Below are 19,236 nucleotides of genomic sequence, written 5' to 3'. Positions count from 1 at the left end.
TTAGAGTCCTGCAAATGTTCCATATAGACATCTACAAAGGCACATATATGAATAACTATACTAAAGTGACCTATGCATTTATGAAAATGGGATGTATCTCACAAAACTGAATGTGAGAAATAGACACAGGCATTTTAGAAAATGCTGGTCTTCAGAAGAATTGTAAAATTCGGTTTTCTGTAAATAGTATTTTGTTTTCAAGAAGCCTAGAAGATTAAATTAAATTAAAAGGGGCTCAAAGGCAAGGCTATAAACCATTGATTGACCACAAAATTGTTCCCTCTAACCTCAGTGGATCATTGTGGACGTTATGCTAAGTTCTCTGCAGAAATCAAGCCACTGTGGATGGGGACAACTGCCAAGTATCCTCTCATTTTCAGTCCAAAAAACTTTCTCTGCTAGTCTCCTCCAAATTTAACCACTATCTTGTGAACTAAATCTGACTTTTAAAAAAGCTAATAACATGAATATATCTATTTTCTATACATACAGACCATTTTTTCTGTGGACAGATATTGCAAAATAACATCTGTTGTCTCTATTATTAGCTGTTGTGATTTCCTTGTTTGAAAGTATGATATTTCACTATATCATCTCTTTCACAGGATTAAAAAAATCTAAAAAGAAATATTTGACTTACAACTAACTGGAAACCCAAGACATACAACTGTTTTAGACTAGGATTATTGCGCTCCAATGTTATATACATATTATTAAAAAGCAGGAAAATTTATAGAAATCCTTTTTACTGAAAAAAAATCCAAACAAATAAAAGAGAAAACAATCACTAATATTTGTACAAACCCTTGTTGGAGATTTACCAGGATCATTAAAGAGGATATATCTTCTTCCACACTGGTGATGGGTGAACAGTAGCTGAGGCTTTGAAAATATACCAAATATATAATATACCATTGGCAGAGGCACAATTTCCAAAAAGTCCCAACAAAACTAAACTAAGAACAAAATTGAGGGAAAAATTACCTTTTTTCTTAAAAAGTGTATGGAACTTCAGGTAGTTCACCTGTCACTTCTGACCCAGCTTCATTAAGGCCTGAGGACCTGAGGTGCCTGACAGAGGCCATGAGGATACCTTCTGTAGGTATCTCAAGCATGTGACAAGACAGAAGGAAAATGGATATAGAGAAAATTCTGGGTGAACTACCAGCACAAGCAAGAGCATGCAGTTACTCTGTCATTATCAGGGTCTAAGGTCCAAGTTTACAAGAGCTCTGCCAGTGCTTCTGAGAAAATTCCCCTATTCTCCTTGGTAGTACGTATACTTTTAAACACCCTCAGGAAACACCAAAATAACACTTTTTTTTTTGGCAGCTAGCATACTATTCAAGACTTTGTTTTGAAAAACCTTCAAACACCAAAGCAGAATAGCAAATACACCAGAATCAATAGAAAGTTCTTGAGAAAAGTTTCTTTCTTCCCCTCCCCCTCTACCCCTACTCCCTTTTAGACTTTAATTTGTTTTGACTCAATTTTTGGACTTTGTTGATTTTGTTCTCTTCGCATGTTTTATTTAGTGTGGTTGGGCATGAGTAGCACTAGGAAGAATTAAGCCATTTTGGATGGTCACTATCAAAAAGGAAGTGGGTTTTGGGGAAGACTGAAAAGTTAGACAATCATTAATTTTTAAATAACAACAGGGGCTTGTGCTTAGTGGCTTTGTGAAAAAAAATAGCATAAGACTCAAGCTGAGAATTGAATCTGAAGTATGCAAGGGATTTGATGAGAAAAATAGAATCAAAGCTAGCAACTAATAAGAATTATCAATGCCCTCCATGTATAAATGTACTAGATAAGCATAATCACACAACAAGCTGACATTTTGGTGCCTATTCAGAAAGTATTCCAAGTAGACCTTGCAAGTCTACTCAAACTGCCTTCAAACACCCTGACAGAGCTTTTGTTCTACCAGAAGTTTTTGTTGTTGGTTTGTGGTATGATCTTGACCCAGTGATTACTGTCTGTAGTCACCGTCTGGCCCCAATCCCTGCTGCAATTTAAGCTATTTCTGCTGAACCAGTTTCAAAGAGCTATAAAGAGCTATGAGTAAGGAGATGCACGAAACTGCCATCCCTTCTGATCTCCCGATCTCTCTTAAGGGAATATCACATCTTCTCAGGTAATTGAATACAGGAATGCATCTGAGTAATCTCAGATGGAAGGCAACAAGAATCCTTTCATCTGTTTGTCTATGTCCTAAATCTTTTTGCTTTTTTCCTCTCTTTTTATTTAAAGTGTTAACTAGTATTTGTTTATAATTAGCTATGAATGTGCTTTCCAGTAACTTTCAAGTGGAGCCAGTTTGTTTTTTTTTTTCAACAGATACAAAGCCTTTTCAATGACTCATTAGAGCTGTGTTACTATAGTTTTGAGACTTTCTATTTACACCAAAAAAAGATCTAAGTACATTTGGATGGCTGATTATCAGGTAAATTCAGTCTAAGAAAGCTTTACAAGAGTATAAAGCAGGATTTCTTCTGGAAATCTTATCAAGAGTCTTACATCCTTCCATACTTCCTATGACAAATTCATAAAAGGTTGTAAGCCTGAAGAATACCTATTTCCCCTCCCCCATTTTGTGAGATTTTTATGCATACAGATAAGAGAACTGTTAAATAGAACATTTAAATTTAAACACTCAGACCCCATTTTTTTGAATATAACTTGGGATACAGCATCCAATATGCTGAATATTTTTCTAATGGTGTTATTATTATTTTTTAAACCTATGATCAGATAAATACATAAATATTTATATTGATTCGAGCCTAATATACTTCCTTATGATGTTATACCCTCGCGCAACAGGAATACAAATGATATGCTAGCTCCATAGATTGTGAGCAAGATTTATAGAAGGACAACTTAAAACTTCATTGAATACGCAAGGGCAGAAACTTGAACTTCCTTAAAAGTTAAAAAAAAAAATTAAACTTAATAGTCTATAAAAGGAGCTTTACTTTTGGTTCAGTATCCATCAGCAAGTGGTCCAACCACATTGCCAAAGTTGCAGAAAGCAAAGGCAAGGACTGAGAGAATGAAGGAGAAGACTGGGTTTGAGACTAACGAACCTGAAGGTACACAAGCTCATGGGACCTGATGAGATTCATCCATGCCAGAAGAAATGGCTAAGCCACTATCCATCATATTTGAGAAATTGTGGCTGTCCAGTGAAGTTTCCAGTGACTGGAAAAGTGGAAACACAACCCTCCATTTTAAAAAGGGAAATAAGCAAGCTCTGGGGAACTACAGCCCAGTCAGTCTCAAGTCAGTGACAGGCAAGGTCATGGAGCAGATTATCCTGAAAACTCTGCCAAGGCAAATGGAAAATTAGAAAGTTATTGGTGACAGCTAGTATAGCTTCATTAAAGTGCAAAGACTGCCTGACAAATTTGGTGGCTTTCTATGATGGGGTTCCAGTGCTGGTGGGTAAGGGAAGAGTAGTGATGTCATCTGCCTGGAATCATACAAAGCATTTGACACTGTCCCACATGGCATCATTGTCTCTAAACTGAAGAGACACGGGCTTGACACATGGGACACGGGGTGGACAAAAAACTTGCTGATGTTCACACTCAGAGACTTGTGGTTAACACCTCAATGTCCAAGTAGAAAGCAGTGACAAGTGGAATGACTCAGAGATTGGTTTTGGGACTTTTAACAGCACTTTTTAACAGCCTTGTCAGAGACATGGACAGCGGGATTGAGGGCACACTTGGCAAGTTTGCCAAAGACACCATGTTGTGTGGTGCAGTCAAGACCACAAAAGCTTTGTGGTGTTAGGAAGGGATACCATCCAGAGGGACCATGACAGGCTTGAGAGGTGGGCCTGTGTAAACCTCACGAAGTTCAACAAGGCCAAGTGCAAGGTCCTGCACCTCAGTCACATCAATCCTAAGTACAAACACAGGTTAGGCAGAGAACAGTTTGAGAACAGACAAGAGGAGTAAGACCTGGGGGTGCTGCTCGATGAGAAGTTCACCATGACTGGGCAATGCATGCTCACAGCCCCAAAAGCCAACCATGTTTTAGGCTGCATCAAAAGCAGTGTGGCCAGCAGGTGAAGGGAGGTGATTCTCTCCCTCTATTCTGCTCTCGGGAGACCCCACTTGGAGTGCTAAGTCCAGCTCTGGGGTCCCCAACCTAAGCAGCAACCTTTTGGAGCAAGAACATAGAAAGTGATAAAAAGGCTGGAACACCTTTCCTATGAAGACAAGAGAAAACAAGGCTTTAGGACTGCCATACAGTACTTAAAGGGGGCTTACAAGAGAGTTGGTGAGGAACTTTTCCAGGGACATTTAGCAATAGCACAAGGGGAAATGGCTTCAGACTGAAAGAAGGTACATTTACATTAGAAACAATGAATAAATTCTTCACTTTGAGGGCAGTGAGACATTGGAACAGGTTGCCCCTGGAGTTTGTGGATGTTCCATCCCTGGAAGTGTACAGAGCCGGGTTGAATGGGGCTCTGCGCAACCTGGTCTAGTGGAAGATATCCCTGTTCATGGTAGGGGGTTGGAACTAGATGATTTTTTCAAGTCCCCTCCAATCCAAACCATTCTATAATTTGTCAGCCTTAGAAGGATGACATCTCCTGTCAGCTGAATTAAGGGAGAAAATTGGGACCCAAATACAACATTTAAAAAAACTCTGAAACATAACAACAACCTAAAAAACCCCAGAAAATCACTCCATCATACTTAGTTATGTATTTTTTAGCAGATACTCACTGTAATGTTGTCATGTCACATTCACACAAATAAAGTACATTGTATTTTGTGTGCAGCTTTTACCTCCTCACACGATGTTCCCTGCTACTGATATTAAGTCCTATGCTACTTAAAAGTCTCATTCAGGACTAGGCAGGAAACAGATGTGAAGTTAGACAGCATACCTATGACTAAATATATGTCCTCAGGTACAGTAAAGATCCAGCAAGAGAATTGTTCATCTGTGAGCCTGGACTTCACAGTGCTGAAGAACATATGCCATTGTGATTAGGGCTCATGAAGGACCTAAGTGCTCTTAAGCTTTAATATCCTCTTACTTTTCATTCTCCATCCCAGGAACTCTGTAATAAAAAAATCTTATTTGATTACATTTTTACTGGAGAAGAGATTTAAAATGTGAGTTTTCAGCCTTCTCCAACTATCCAAAAAGTCTTTGGCAATTTTTTTTCAGAAGGAATTTTTTTTCATCATCTTTTGCATTGGATGACTTGTACCATGCTATTCTGATACTCATACATTGATCTGTTCTCATGTGATGACAAAATACCTTTTTTAACTCTACCACATCTGTGCTGTCTGAAACCACTGTGATGCCTACAAAAATGATTATATGAGATCCTGTGCCAAAGGAATAAAACAGCTGACAACCCCAGTCTAAAAGTTTGGTCTTTCATGGACTTTGAAGCAAGGAAAGGCTAATTCAGTGAAGCCTGTCTAGTGTTGCAAATACAACACAATCTGAATTAGGATTATTATGTAAAAATGCACACCAATGGAGGTGCTGACATCTGAAGTAGGAACAAGTTTATATCATGCTGACGGTTAAACTATTTATCAGCATTAAGATGTCAGTGTGAGATTACAAGAATACTTTCAGGACAAAAAGAGCAAGTTTTAAAAGCTCCTTCAATAATTCAACAAAAAGAATATTAACAGAAAAATGCAAACATTTATAAAATTAAACTGCTTAAGTTGAATTCCTGCATCTTAGTTCTAATGAGTTTATGTTGCTTGCCCTTCATATTCCTCCAACATTTTATTCTCAAAGGAAAAAAAGTATTTTTTAGATATTACTAATGAGAATATTTTGGTAATCACAATAATATTTAAAGTGAGTGTCTCCACATAAATTACTAATATCCAACCTCTTAATGTTCTGTGCAATTTTTTAAAGAAAAACAAAAACATATTTATTCATATATCTTCCTAATCATGCTTCAGTCATATTTTCCTCAAATTATTTTTAGAAAAATTATGAACTACTGCTATGTTCTCCCTTATATTTATCAAATTATAAAACCAATATTTAAAGAAAATGAAATCTGCAAAATCAATCATTCTGGGTTAGAAAAGGCCAGAATTCAGATTACCATAGCAGCACTCATTTTGCAATCATCTACAGTATTTCTGGAGCCAGGAACTTAACCCAGACATCCAAAATTCAGTCTGATGCTTTAGTCTCATTCACAATCCATCATTTGATGGTGCATAGCCTCTTGGTACTTGACCTAAGAGAACAAGTCATGACCAACTATCTGGTTGCAGCTACAGCAATAAATAGAACTCACTGTGATTTATACATTCCTTTAGTAACAGTTTGGAAACTGGGTTCCTGAAAGCTCTTCCAGGCAAAAGAAGGAGGTAGTTACAGACAGTTCAACCAACAGGACAATTTTAGCATCTTTATTGTGTAAGATCGTCAGGATGTGACTAGAATTAATGTCTGGAGAAGAGTCTATATTCTTGGGTCCAGCAGAACAAAACCTGGTGCTTGTATTCATTTACAATAGCAGAACTGCAGTTTGGCAAATTTAGACTAGAAGGAACCAAAGACTGAATGGCTACCCTGTGGTCCAAAACTTAAAATCACACTGGAATAATTCTTATTGCTTTTAAATGAACTAGCCAAACATCAGAAAATTTTGTTTTTACTTCTGCAAACAATGCTTGTACTCCTCCCACGGCATAATGTTTTTTCTAAAGTCTAAAACGAATTATATTGGCTTGGCTTCTTAATATGATGTAGGATGATTTGTTCAGATTTGAAGTCTGCAACATTTTCACAATTTATAGAATCTCAGTGGAAAAGCTGTGATTTCAACATACTGAATCTTCCCACTTCCCAAAAAAGACTTGCTATTCTGAGGGAGTGATGGCTGCTACCTCCTGCTGTGAGTCTCCTGCTTTATCAAGCTGACAAGAATGCACAGCCAAGACAGCACCTCAACAGCAGACACCCAGAGACTGCTTCTCACTGCAAACTTAACCACAGTTAAAATCTGAGGACTACGAATCATTTGTGGTTCATGCACACACAATTCTTTCAGTTTGAGCTGTCTAACCTGTCCAGTGGGGACAAGGCTAAAGGATTACTAACTGCTAAAGAAATTCCTCTACAAGCCATGTGATAATTAGTACCCTCAGCATTTCCCCGCTGTCTCATGTCAGACTCATTTTCACCAGAAAAAGAAGTGATTTCTGAAACTTTCCAAGCTGGTAGATGTGATCTCTCATGTATTTGCACCCCTACCTATCCACAGCTGCATATGGAACAATGGAGACAAGGTTCCCAAACAGTGCTTTGCTTTCAATCTCTCTCATTCAAATTGTGACAACTTGTGAGGAATAGCTCAAAGACAGAAAATGTGACTATATATGCTATATTTGGAACATGCAAATTTTAAATTCCTACTGTTTGGTATGAATAAATTTTCTTTGGAAAGGACAAATTTTACTAAATTTCACAGTTATATATTACATATTGGAAATGCTTAGGTAAATAGCAATAAAAAACTAAATAAGAAAAAAAATTATTTTGAAAAGTTTTGTATTTTCTGACTACTTATCTTCAATATCCTTTGTTGAAGCAGATTTTCCACTTTTTTTTTTTAATTTTTCCCTTTTTAAATTGTATGGCTATGGTGAAGTTCAGAAAAAAAATTGACATTCATAAGAACAGGACAACCATATCATACATTTGAAGATTGCAGCATGTGGACTCAAAAAGAGAACATTAAAAGAAAACAAGGAGGAGAAAACATGGAAGAAAACAACCTGAATGAACAGAGAGAATTTTGTTGGAGGTTCTGAAGCACACAGACCCTCAAAAATCCAGTGCACAGGGTAAATCATGCTTGCCAATATCCACTAAGCCAATGTAGAAAGGAAAGCACAGGTAATTTAACTTCCTGCTAAGTATATTGATCACTATAAGAATGATCATGAAGTCCCTCAAGAAAGGACTGGCATTCTGTCACTAATTTGCATACTTTAATGCACATGCTGGCTGTTTACCCTACTGACTTGGATAGCAAGGCAAATACTGAACAGCCTTCATCACGTGTACCACTACCACTTTAATCTAAAAATTTCATTATTCTGAACACATTCTTGCCTCTTTCCCTTCTTTAGCTTTCAAATGAAACCATCTTTACAATCAAGTTAGAGATATACAACCTTGTTTTGTCTCTGATGAATCTAATAAAAGTGTTAACATTAAAAAACTATTTTTCAATTAATACATAATTAGCAACAATCAGCTAGACTAGTTGCAGTAACATAACACAAAGTTATCTAGCTGTGTGTGGCAGTTACTATTCTTATAAAGCATTGCCTTTCTAACCCCTTGCCAAGGATATTTACTTTGGTATCCAAGTTTTCTTGCCTGTGGGAAAACCATTTTCCATTTTAGCTGCTTGCAACACGTATAAGTGAATATGCTGTAAGTAACTAGCTCCTTTGAACTTTTGGGTCCCATTATGCACACAAGTTATCTACTCTGAAAAGGCATCATATAAACATGCCAAATAATTCAACCTTATGAAAAATGCTTTTCATCTGAATTATAAGTTAAAACTTTTTCTGACTTTAGAGAAACTGGAACTTGAAAAGATAAAAATGTAAAGCTTGATTTTTCTTTGCCCAGAGCATATGTTATATAAACAAAAATCCCCAAAAGGTGCCAAGAATTGTCCCTCTGTTTTTCTAAATGATCACGTGTGCAGTCTAGCTGAAAAGACTCATCGATTATGTCTACACAAACAACAAAAGCCCCTAGAAAAAATATCTAGATCAAAAGCTTGTCAAACACTGAACAGGAAAGAGAAATCCTGCTTTAAACATGGCCTCTTTCAAGTCGGAATTCAATCCCATGAAGTAAAAACAAAGGATTTCATAATGAAAGGTATTTAAATTACTTTATTTTTGGAACTTAACCAGGGATTCTTTCTTGCTATATGTTAGCCTTTGTCTTTCTTACATTAGGACAGAATTGTGCATCATAGGCCCTACTATTTAAAAAAAATGTAGAAATTGTTTAGTCACACTTTACTGTGTTCACAATATACATTTCCAATTATTTTCATCAACATGAGATAGTGATATTGTTACTGACATTATGGGTTTCTCCTTTTGTTAACCACACAACAATATACACTATTAATATGGGAACACAGCAGACCTCCTAATGGATGTGATGGATATACCTTTTTCTTTTCTTTTTCCTCACTCTCCTAAAGTACAGACACATAATCACAAAGGAAATTGCATATCTTTGCAAAACCAGATCATTATACAGCATATATAAAATTATATTCAGGAAAGTATAGCCAGAAATCATAAAATAAGCATAAGTATAAAATTAGATACTTTAAAAAAATATGGTTTCTAAAAGGAAAAACACAATTTTAACAAATTTTACTTCTGAAAATTTGAATCGGAAATTCAGCTGAAACAGAATCATATAATCATAGAATGGTTTGGGTTGGAAGGGACCTGAAAGATCATCTAGTTCCAACCCCCTGCCATAGTCAGGGACACCTTTCACTAGACAAGGTTGCTCAGAGCTCCATAACCTGGCCTTGAACACTTCCAGGGACAATCCCCATGTTTGATTTCCTACTCTGTTAATAAGGTTAAATGACATGATTTACAGTATGCCAACAGTGATATCTTGCAGACAAACTTGTGATTTGAAAGTCCCCTATCTATACATAAAAACTATAATATGAACCTAAAGCAAAACACTTGCTACATGTTCAATCGTACCACTACTGAAATATTTGTATGCCATATATTCATAACCAGAATTCAGCTTGAAATTGGTTCATACCTACTAGTGCTGGAGACAACACCCTGTTTGCCAGACTTGTCTTAGAAAACATCAGTTCATATTTGATGATTAAAAATATTTGGTGTGCTCAATTTATTCCCCGTAATTGAGATTCCTGTAGCATGGATCAGCACATGTGTAGCCTGGTTCAGTCCCCTCCAACTCAAACCATTCTGTGATTCCATAGGTATTCCACTTATAACATTTGGACAGATAGTCATCTTGGATACTCTAACCAGGAAGATATACAAGCATATCTGACAGGCCTCTCAAATACAAATCACATTCAGTTAATAAATATTTCTAGATATGGTAGCTCTAGGTTAATGAATTGATAAATCAGCACTAGAAACAGAATTCTCACCTAATGCCTGTTCAGGAGACAACAGGTCTTTGATTATAAAAGGAAGTACCAAAGCAGAAAAATGCGCAGAAAAATGCGCAGAAATATGTTAAAATTATGTTGGTATACTCATCAAGGTATTTTAACCCTGATGCATTGAATTCTGACTTGTACTAAAAAGCAAATCGGTTGATGCAGCGTAGAATTTCAAGAGATGCTCTGACATGCATTAGTGAAAACCCAAAGTTATCCATATTTCCTATAATCTCATCAAAAAAAAGTCTAGTAAACCATAGTCTATTCATTTTAAAAGTGTTTTTCTCCTAATATGCAGGATGCCAGTTGATCCTGGATATTTTTAATATATTTTTTATTGCAGTGTTATTCATTAATCACATCCAAATATTTCATATGGGTTTGCAGTATATCTGAAAAACCTTTAACTACTTTTGTTATGCTTATTCCATGTTTTTGGCGCATACAAAAGAATTATCTCATTGGAATTAAGTTAATGAAACAAATCCAGCTTCAATAATTTTTCAAGGAACAAAGGCTGTAAATTTGTTTTCTACTGGAATGTTGAACTTAGAAGATCACACACTCAAGCCAATAGCATTGGAGAGTGAGTCACCTACAGTACAAGAGAACAACTTTGCAAATCTTTCAGAACTGTGTGGCATCTGATCAAACTAATCCATGTCTTTCTATGATGCCAAAATAAACAGTCCCTTTCCCACAATGTATAAACATTGTTCCCATAACTTTCCTTTGAAATGTCATGAAAAGGTTAAGTGATGTTTCATTATTTACCTTGACTAATGAATTGCTCCATGTTGTCTTTGAAGGGCTGTAGGTGCTCTTCTAGTGATAGCTGATAAACTTTTGCTGCTTCTGTCTCACATGCTGAAATTGGAGTCACAGATTAGTTTAGGATGACACATCATAGCATGGATCTGCATACTATAAGAAAAGACACTTTAATTCATATCCAGGGAAACCACTGGAATATGTGCCTCAAACACACTGCAAGTACAAACACTATGATAATAGAGTCACGAAAAGTCATGTTCCCAATAAAATATTTTTATATGCAGATAATTTGTGGCCAGTGTGTGAGTTTAAATAAGTGGTAGCAAAAAATTAACAAAAGTATCCAATGGTTTTGAGGGAGAAAGACAAATTTAAAGGGCAGAATTGTATGGGAACAAAATTAAAAACTCAGATTCCAGGCTGTATTGATATACCTGCCCCCAGGTAATAGTGACTGAATTAAATAAGGTTCAAATGCAAAATCTGCACCAAATAGTAGGAATGACCTTAATTTAGGGAGTTAGGCCAGATGAGGCCTTGATACTTGATAAAAACAGAGATGTGGTGAAGAGTTCCACATTTTTCAAAAGTAAAAGAGTAAAAGGACTAAAGTGAAAGAGAGTTCGAGCCATGAGTGCTCTTACAATCTGAGAGAACTTGAACAAGAACAGCTTGCTTCTTATTGGACTAAAAACGAAGACAGAGAGTCTGGAGCCTAAAGCAGCCCTGACACAACGATTATTTGTGGGTAAGGTGTTACCTTCACACTTCCGAGCTAATTTAATTTGGGTTAAGAGAAGACCCAAGACTTTAATTTCAGATGAATGTTGAGCTCCAATTTCCACCATAAGGGAAATCTTTTTAGGCTGTGACAAGCTCCTATCATTCAACAGAAAAGAATCCTCCTTGATTCTGTCTCAGAATTTCCAGTTCAAGTGCATACATTCCGAAACATGCATTTCCTTGCTTTCTGTAATTTGTCACTAGAATATAAAGCCCCACTATTCATATGAGCCATTGCTATTCCTCATTGTAACTGAAGAATTTAGAGTGTTGATCTTGATGAAAGTAGTACAAAATACCAGTTCCCAGTATTTCTTCCCAAATGAAGAAGTAAGATATTGAGTAAATGCTTGTGTCAGAAGGTATTTAATAACTTCTAAGCAACATGGAGAAAAAAACATGGGGGAAAAAAAAAGTATGTGAGAATACAAACAGCCTTCTAAATGTATTATTTTTTATCCTCAGCTTCAAACTCAAACACATTTATCTCCATGAAGCTGCTCAGCTAAACATCCCAAATATTAAAGGAATAGATTGGCAAAGGGCATCTGCTGTGATGACTTTGTAACAAAGTTTTGTCTAAAGCAAAAGCTTGTCTGATTATTCTTAACTGAGTCAAAACCTGGTCTTATGTTCCCTATTCTCACGTTTAGTTATTCTCTCATTTTAGCAGATATATGTACAATTGAAAAACTTAGGCAAAGTTAGCAAATCTTTAAAACTCCATTTGCTTCTAGCAGATTTTAAATTTTCTTATACTGAAGGAATTGAAAAGTATTCAAGGCACCACAAAAGAGACTCATATAGGCAGTCACAAAAGCCAAGCACTAGGTAGAAACTGATGTCACAAGACTGAATTACCCAAACATGAATAGAGATACTTTTTTTTGTTACTTTAAAGCAAGGTGAAGTTTTCAGTATCTTCTTGTCCCAAATTATGCACTTGAGACCTTCCAAAGATCTCAAATCCTAAACAGAAGTTGGCAAGGGCAGAGACACCTTTTCTCCAGCTCTCTAAATCAATTTTAACCTATAAGCAATATATAAACGATGGCAAGGACCGATAGTACATTTAATTTCATCTCCTCTCAAGATCATACGCTGCAGAGAACTGTATGCCATTTTTCACAGAAGCAATCAGAATGGATTCTTGTGGGCAATTCAAACTGGTAGCTTTTTTGCCCATACATACATATGTGTCTCAAATGCTTCTGACCTGGAAACTGATGTGAGATTCTGTGCTCAAAACCAGTTTAGAGATTTAAACAAATTGCAGTTTCAGCTGTATCCAGTATCTCAAGAATTCATCTCATTCTCTATTTTTGTGTTAAAATACAATTAATTGCATTTTTTCAAGCTATTGTGTTAGCTTGCTCATCCTATATTTTTGTTTTATTTTTATTTCAGGTCAATTTAGTAAAAACATACAAAGTTTCACAACAGCCAATTTCACTTAAGAGACATCTATATGGAAAAGGAAAGTGAAAAAACACTCTGTGCTTCGCACTAACATTTTCAGTAAGTAATTGTGGTATGTGATGCAAAATGCACTCAGTCTCATTATCTGAAATAGTTACTTTACCTTTCTGAAAAGGAGAAAAAAAAAGTTTTCAACATACATACTATCTGTCTAATGCATATTTTCCAGCTGGTTCTGTTGGATACCTAATTTTAGCCCCTGGAAGCACAAATCTCTTCTAAATATAAAAGATTTCTATTTGAACAAACTGGGTGACTAGATGGCCAGCTGCTCCTCAGGCTTACTGCATTTTCTTTGGCAAGTATAAAAATGGGCAACGGGAGTTTTCTTTTCAAACCCCCAAAATATAAAAATTTAATGAAAAATAAAAGCAAACAAACAAAAACCCCACACTGAACATAAAAACCCACCCCATAAAAAAAATAAAAAAAGCAAGCAGACTAATGAATTATGCTGGATGAGTAATTAACAGATCCCTTAAGCTGTTTTTGTTAACTAATTCAGAAACTGCATACTTATCTAAAGAAGTCTTCTAGAAGTCAGGTGGATTTTCAAGATAGTTTAAGATATTTGAGAGCATGCCTTTAATTGAGACTTGCTAGACTGTTTGTATTAAAGTTTTTATGGAAGCTTTGAAATTATGTCCCTAATTTTCTAAGGTTCTGAGTACTCAGGCTTCCACAGGAGATGTGGCTGTGTCCTACTTGTCCGAAAACTACAGAACAACTTTATCACGCCTTTCTCAACTTCCTCAGTGCTTTCTGGATTCCCTACAACTGCAACCTGTGACTTTAAAAGAAAGTTTAGACTTTATCTAAAGGAAACAATGCTGGCCTCATCAAAAGACACACTCTGATGAACCCAGCCACAAATATAGAAAGAGCTCTTAATTTTCTTCTATTTATTTTTTTTGGAATTGTAATGACTTACACTAAGAACTGCTGAGTCTTCAAGGGCTTCCATAGACAGCTCCTTGTTTGGAGTTTTAAGGACAGTAAAATATGACTCACAGATTGACTGAAAGCCTGGCTTTAGTTTACATCTGGTTTAGGTTTAGGAATCTGCATGCGGCATAGCTGCAGCAATTAACCCTTTCAGTGATAACAGAACAAACAGATAGAATTTGTGGATGTACAGTTGTTAATGAGTAGGCAAATGTAAAGATTTAATTTGGTTAAAATAATACCTGTTTCTGTAAAGGTAAGTGATAGAGATAACTGGAGGACTGACCCAAACTACTACTGTTGCTATACTATTTTGCTATTAGTTACCTTGAGTGATTTGGCATTATTTTATAAAAGACTCAAGGAATTTTTTTACCAGAATATGGATCTATGGATCATAGAAAAAAAATAAAGAATCTATTTCTTAATTGGGAAATATGTTCATTCACATTTGTAGCAAACCTATTAACGGAGAATGACAAAACCACAAACATTTCAAATTCTGAATGTTTTTGATGATGCAATTCAAACTCTAAAGAATACAATTTTTTTCTCATTTCAATTCTCTCTACTCCAGCTCTGCCTTGTCTTGAAACTTGAAATACCAGTGTACAAGCGCATTAAAATTTTTTTGGGGAAATCTCTTAGGATATTCTTTATTTCACCAAACTTTAGTTTTTAAAAAGACAGATCAGCAGATTAGGCTCAAGGCCTTTCCTTAACTGGAAAATCTATCAATCCTTAGATTGTCCCTCTCCTTTAGGAGAGGACAGTCAAATTTAGAAGAGCAATCCCTTCCCTTTCCTCCACCTGAAGTGGGGCCCTAAATAGATTAAGGCTGCTCAAGTTTGTTAATTGAAGTTGCAATTAATACCACTCTAACTTCTGATCAAGAAGTGGCATTGGAACGTTGCTAGAGTCTTAGATCCATAATCAGAACTATGATGGAACACAGTCTTGAGAATATGAAACGATACCAGGATACATGTGTTTGTGTGTGTGTGTGTGTGTGTGAGAGAGGGGGGCAAATAGAATGCTGCAACTTTTTTTTAACTTTAGTCTGAAAGCATTAATATTACTTATTAAAGAACTAGTAGTGGATGCAATCTTACTTTGCAAAGTAAGCCCTGCACCCCAGACACAGATTTGACCATGAAGAGGAAAATTCCATCTCAAACTACAGCTTGACTGAACTCTCAGGGTTGGGAACTCTTTCTAGGTATTGAGGATAAACTTTATTGAGGCAAGAGGAATGACTAGCAAGCCTGTTGCTGTCCAAACTCTCTGAATTGCACATTGACACCATCCCAAATACAACCTTTGAAAGCCTTTTTATTGCACAAGATGGTACTTGCAATGCTCTTATTCACACAGCAGGTGTTAAACACAAGAGCACATAACAGCTCTACAGCTAGCAGGTCCAAACTGAATAGATAACTTTAGGTGACTGTAAGAAGCACTGAAAAAAATAGGGATTTATTTTTCAAAAATGTATTTTTCCAAGATACTCCAGGACTTTTCTTGGAACATACTTTTAAAATACAAAGTGTTCTGCAAATGCTTAACACTTTATAAACATTCTCAGTCACATTTATTCCAAATCAGGGAGATGTACTGGGCCACACAGTCTAGCTTCTTTTGGATGGAGAATTTTCAATGAGTTGTAAACACTCAGAATAGGAAAAGAAAGCATCACTACAAAAATAATGTTTAATTATGATAATTATTCCTTGTAGTCACTTTCCAATCAAATATATTAAATATGACATTATAACATATAAACAAGTACTGAATTCAACTCAGTTTCACAGCAATCTGCATTTCATTGTACTATTAATCTCTTCTTCTAGTCAGATTTACTTTCAGCCTGACATTGTTTCTAATTCCCTTTTAGCTGAGCTTCAGTGAAAGTTTTGCAATAAGTGACAAGTGATGAATTAGTTTCTGATTAGCAAGAATAAACTTAATGTTATGAGGCTAGAATGCTAATGTGTAGCCAAAGAATAACTTCTAAACATTTTTAACTTGCTATAATTCTATAACTCACAATGCCATTTTAGTGTTCTAGTTCTTTCCTAAACCAAATATGTCTGGAAGAATTTCATCCACATCCACTGTGGATTTGGGCTACAAATCCAACATTCTCCTACATCAAAATTTAACCTTAAGAGAGTGTCAGAGCAAAGAGGGTTAGAATCTTGATTGATTTAATACATGTTTTCCACATCTTTCTGCTCTAGCTGGAGCACTCTGAAGTGTCTAGAAAAACATACTGATACTAATAGTTATATAACAGAGGTCCTAATCAGTGAGTGTCACACACTGCTCCTGTGACCCTGGATGCCCAATTTTCTTTACATGGTGAGTTGATTTAAGTCATGTGGCAAGTGCTAAAGTTTCTTCTGTGGAATGACATAGGAACAGAAGTCATTGCTTGGCATGACTGCATCAAGGAACATTGCTGACAGCCAGGAGAGATCAAAAGCAGATCAAGTTGCTTAACAAACTATATGTCACTGAAGTAAGAAAGGCTAAAGTGGGAATCCTGGAGAGCTGTGAAATCTAGGAGCAACAGATGGAGCCAAACTCACTTGATTTGTTAGTAAGAGGATCTACTTGTTCTTTGGTCTTCTATCTTGCAAAAAAAATCTGGTATATAATTGTTATCCTTTGGATCTGTATTATTTAAAAAACCCGAATTTCTCTCTTATTCATCTTGAAACAGGCTCATGGCATGCTTCTAAAACTCCTTGGGACTTGCACTTTTAATCTGAAATACTAGAGGAGTAAAATCTGAAATTTTCCAAAATTTGACAAACTGCCAAGGCATAGAGTTCATAAACACCTGAAAATGGACAATAGCCTTGATAGTCAAAAGGGAAGAAAGTATAGAAGTTTGAACAAGTCCTTTTTCTTTTTAAGCAGTCAGCATAATAACTCTAATACAAACATAAACCCAAACATAAATCCAAACTGCAAAAGAACACATTAACAAAATTATTTTACAGAATTGTGAAGATTATTTATATCTGCATGTCTCTGTATATACTACATCTTTAGATGGAAAAACACAGCAGTACTAAAACAAAATGCTATAGTTACAGCTATGAAACCTTTTTTTTTTTTTTAATAATAACTGTCCTCCTCTTTGTGGGTATTCTGTTGAGTTTTTTTAAATGAAATTTACCTTTGAATAATGATCATGAAAAGTTTTCTAAGACAGCAATAGAATATCTGCAGAAGACTTTGTTCTGGGTGAATCAATACCTCCTTCCCCCACCGTAATAAGCATCTTCTCACTGCATGGTATTCAGCGTATTTAAAACTAACATTAAACTGTTAGTGCCTGCTTCAGTATTATCTACAAGTTTCAGTTTCTCCATGACAAAGAACAAATCAAACACCCACCCTCACCAAATGGTGAAATCCACTCACAAAATCTGCCATCTAATTCCTGATGAATATAAGTCCAAGGTTACAGTCCACATCACAGTATAAGATTCTAATGTATTCTGGGCACTTATTTCTATGCCTCTAAAGTCAGTGTTTCCCAGGAATAATCAATACTCATTTAATCACACTGACTTCAAAAGAATAAGTTCATATTTAGAATTTTGTCAGAATTTTCTCAGCATCATACAACCCTCTTCCTGTTCAGACACTTGATAAGGCCCTTACTCGCTCTAGTAACTCATAAGATTCCACATGTTCATTAGTAAATCTGGCAGTGTACTTAAAGTAAATGAAGAGAAAAATAACCCCTTTGAAGTAATTTTATACATTCTGTTAAAGCTTGTACTCTATTTAGAAATTATTGTCATTGAGACAGGCTATTCTATCTCACTGAAATCATCACAATAATTAAGCTATCAGAATACACAGAATTTTTAGTTTATTACTAAATTTTACTACTACTGCTCTTGGGGTATGAAATCTTTTAACACAAATGTTTTTTAATTTATCTTGTCACTTTTCTTTGAAAAAGAAAGCCAACACAAAGTATTTTGCATATCTGGAGACAATTAAGAAGTCATCACTGATATTTCAGTCTAGTGTTGAAACTGTCACTGCATATTCAGGATAGGATGAAGCTGCTGGTGCTGTCCCCAAAAACGTTTGTACCAAATGCAATAGGGAATGAGCAACAGTGCTTGTAGCTATTCTTCAGTTTCATTAACTACAAAACAGACTGACAAGAGAGTCTTGAGCCTAAGGGTTGGATTGGAAGCACAGAAAGAATTCAACTGCAATCTGAAGGCAGATTGAAGCGTGTAATTTCCATTTTTACAGCACTCCTGCTTTGATCACTTCACAGAGTGGATTTATTCTACAAGAGATTTATGTCTTTGTGCAAATTTCAACTTTGATGTGAAAATATTCAGCCATTCATGTACAAAAACCCATTTTTGGTGAATTTGTGAGGAATTTGTGAGGAAATGTATATTTGTTCACATGCACCTGAATTCAAGTATCTTTTTGAAATAAGACCTAAGTATCCTTCTTCTGCATGTGCAAGCTTAGATGTCAGCTCTGAGATTATCTAGAAGTTGCAAGAAGTATAGAAACAAGTTTTCATGGCTGAATTCTGAGACTTTTTCCCACTAGGTAGTTCGGGAGCAGTAAGTGGATGATACTACTGTTCATTCCTCAGTGTCACCCTGAATGACTTTGATACAACTTTGAATACTAAAAATACTAAATACTTTAAATAGTCAAAATATTGAAAATAATTTTTTAAATATTCAAACAGAAAGTTTCATAGCAGCAAGAAGAGAAGGTCAGATATCATTTGGTAACCATGTTATGTTTTTGTTGTAATAGAAAACCTCCCATTCTAGGTCGTCCAGGGATTAATGGATTACCAAACCCTTCCTAGGTCTCTAGAGGCATGGCATTTAAAAGCAGCAAGGCAACAGTTATATCACTCCTTGATTTGCATCTCTCCCTCAAAGATTTAGCACAGTAACGTAACTGACCGGTTTAGTAGAGATTTTTTGCAGTAATATTGAAGATCATGG

The 19,236-nt window shown here is 35.8% G+C and overlaps 1 protein-coding gene across 4 annotated transcripts in view; it reads right to left on the bottom strand.

Moving 5' to 3' along the window:
• The window catches only part of FMN2 (formin 2), a 153,065-nt gene that overhangs the window by 38,758 nt on the left and 95,071 nt on the right, over nucleotides 1-19,236 (bottom strand). For all 4 annotated transcript variants that reach the window (XM_071432704.1, XM_071432716.1, XM_071432711.1 and 1 more), the window contains one exon: nucleotides 11,012-11,104. In XM_071432704.1, coding sequence (XP_071288805.1) covers nucleotides 11,012-11,104 — 93 coding nt within the window. The remainder of the gene's footprint in view (nucleotides 1-11,011; nucleotides 11,105-19,236) is intronic.

Source organism: Agelaius tricolor, unplaced genomic scaffold (assembly GCF_023055355.1).
Source record: "Agelaius tricolor isolate 1412-34295 unplaced genomic scaffold, bAgeTri1.0.p SCAF_1, whole genome shotgun sequence".
Lineage (NCBI taxonomy): Eukaryota > Metazoa > Chordata > Aves > Passeriformes > Icteridae > Agelaius > Agelaius tricolor.
This window is presented reverse-complemented; position numbering and strand designations above follow the sequence as displayed.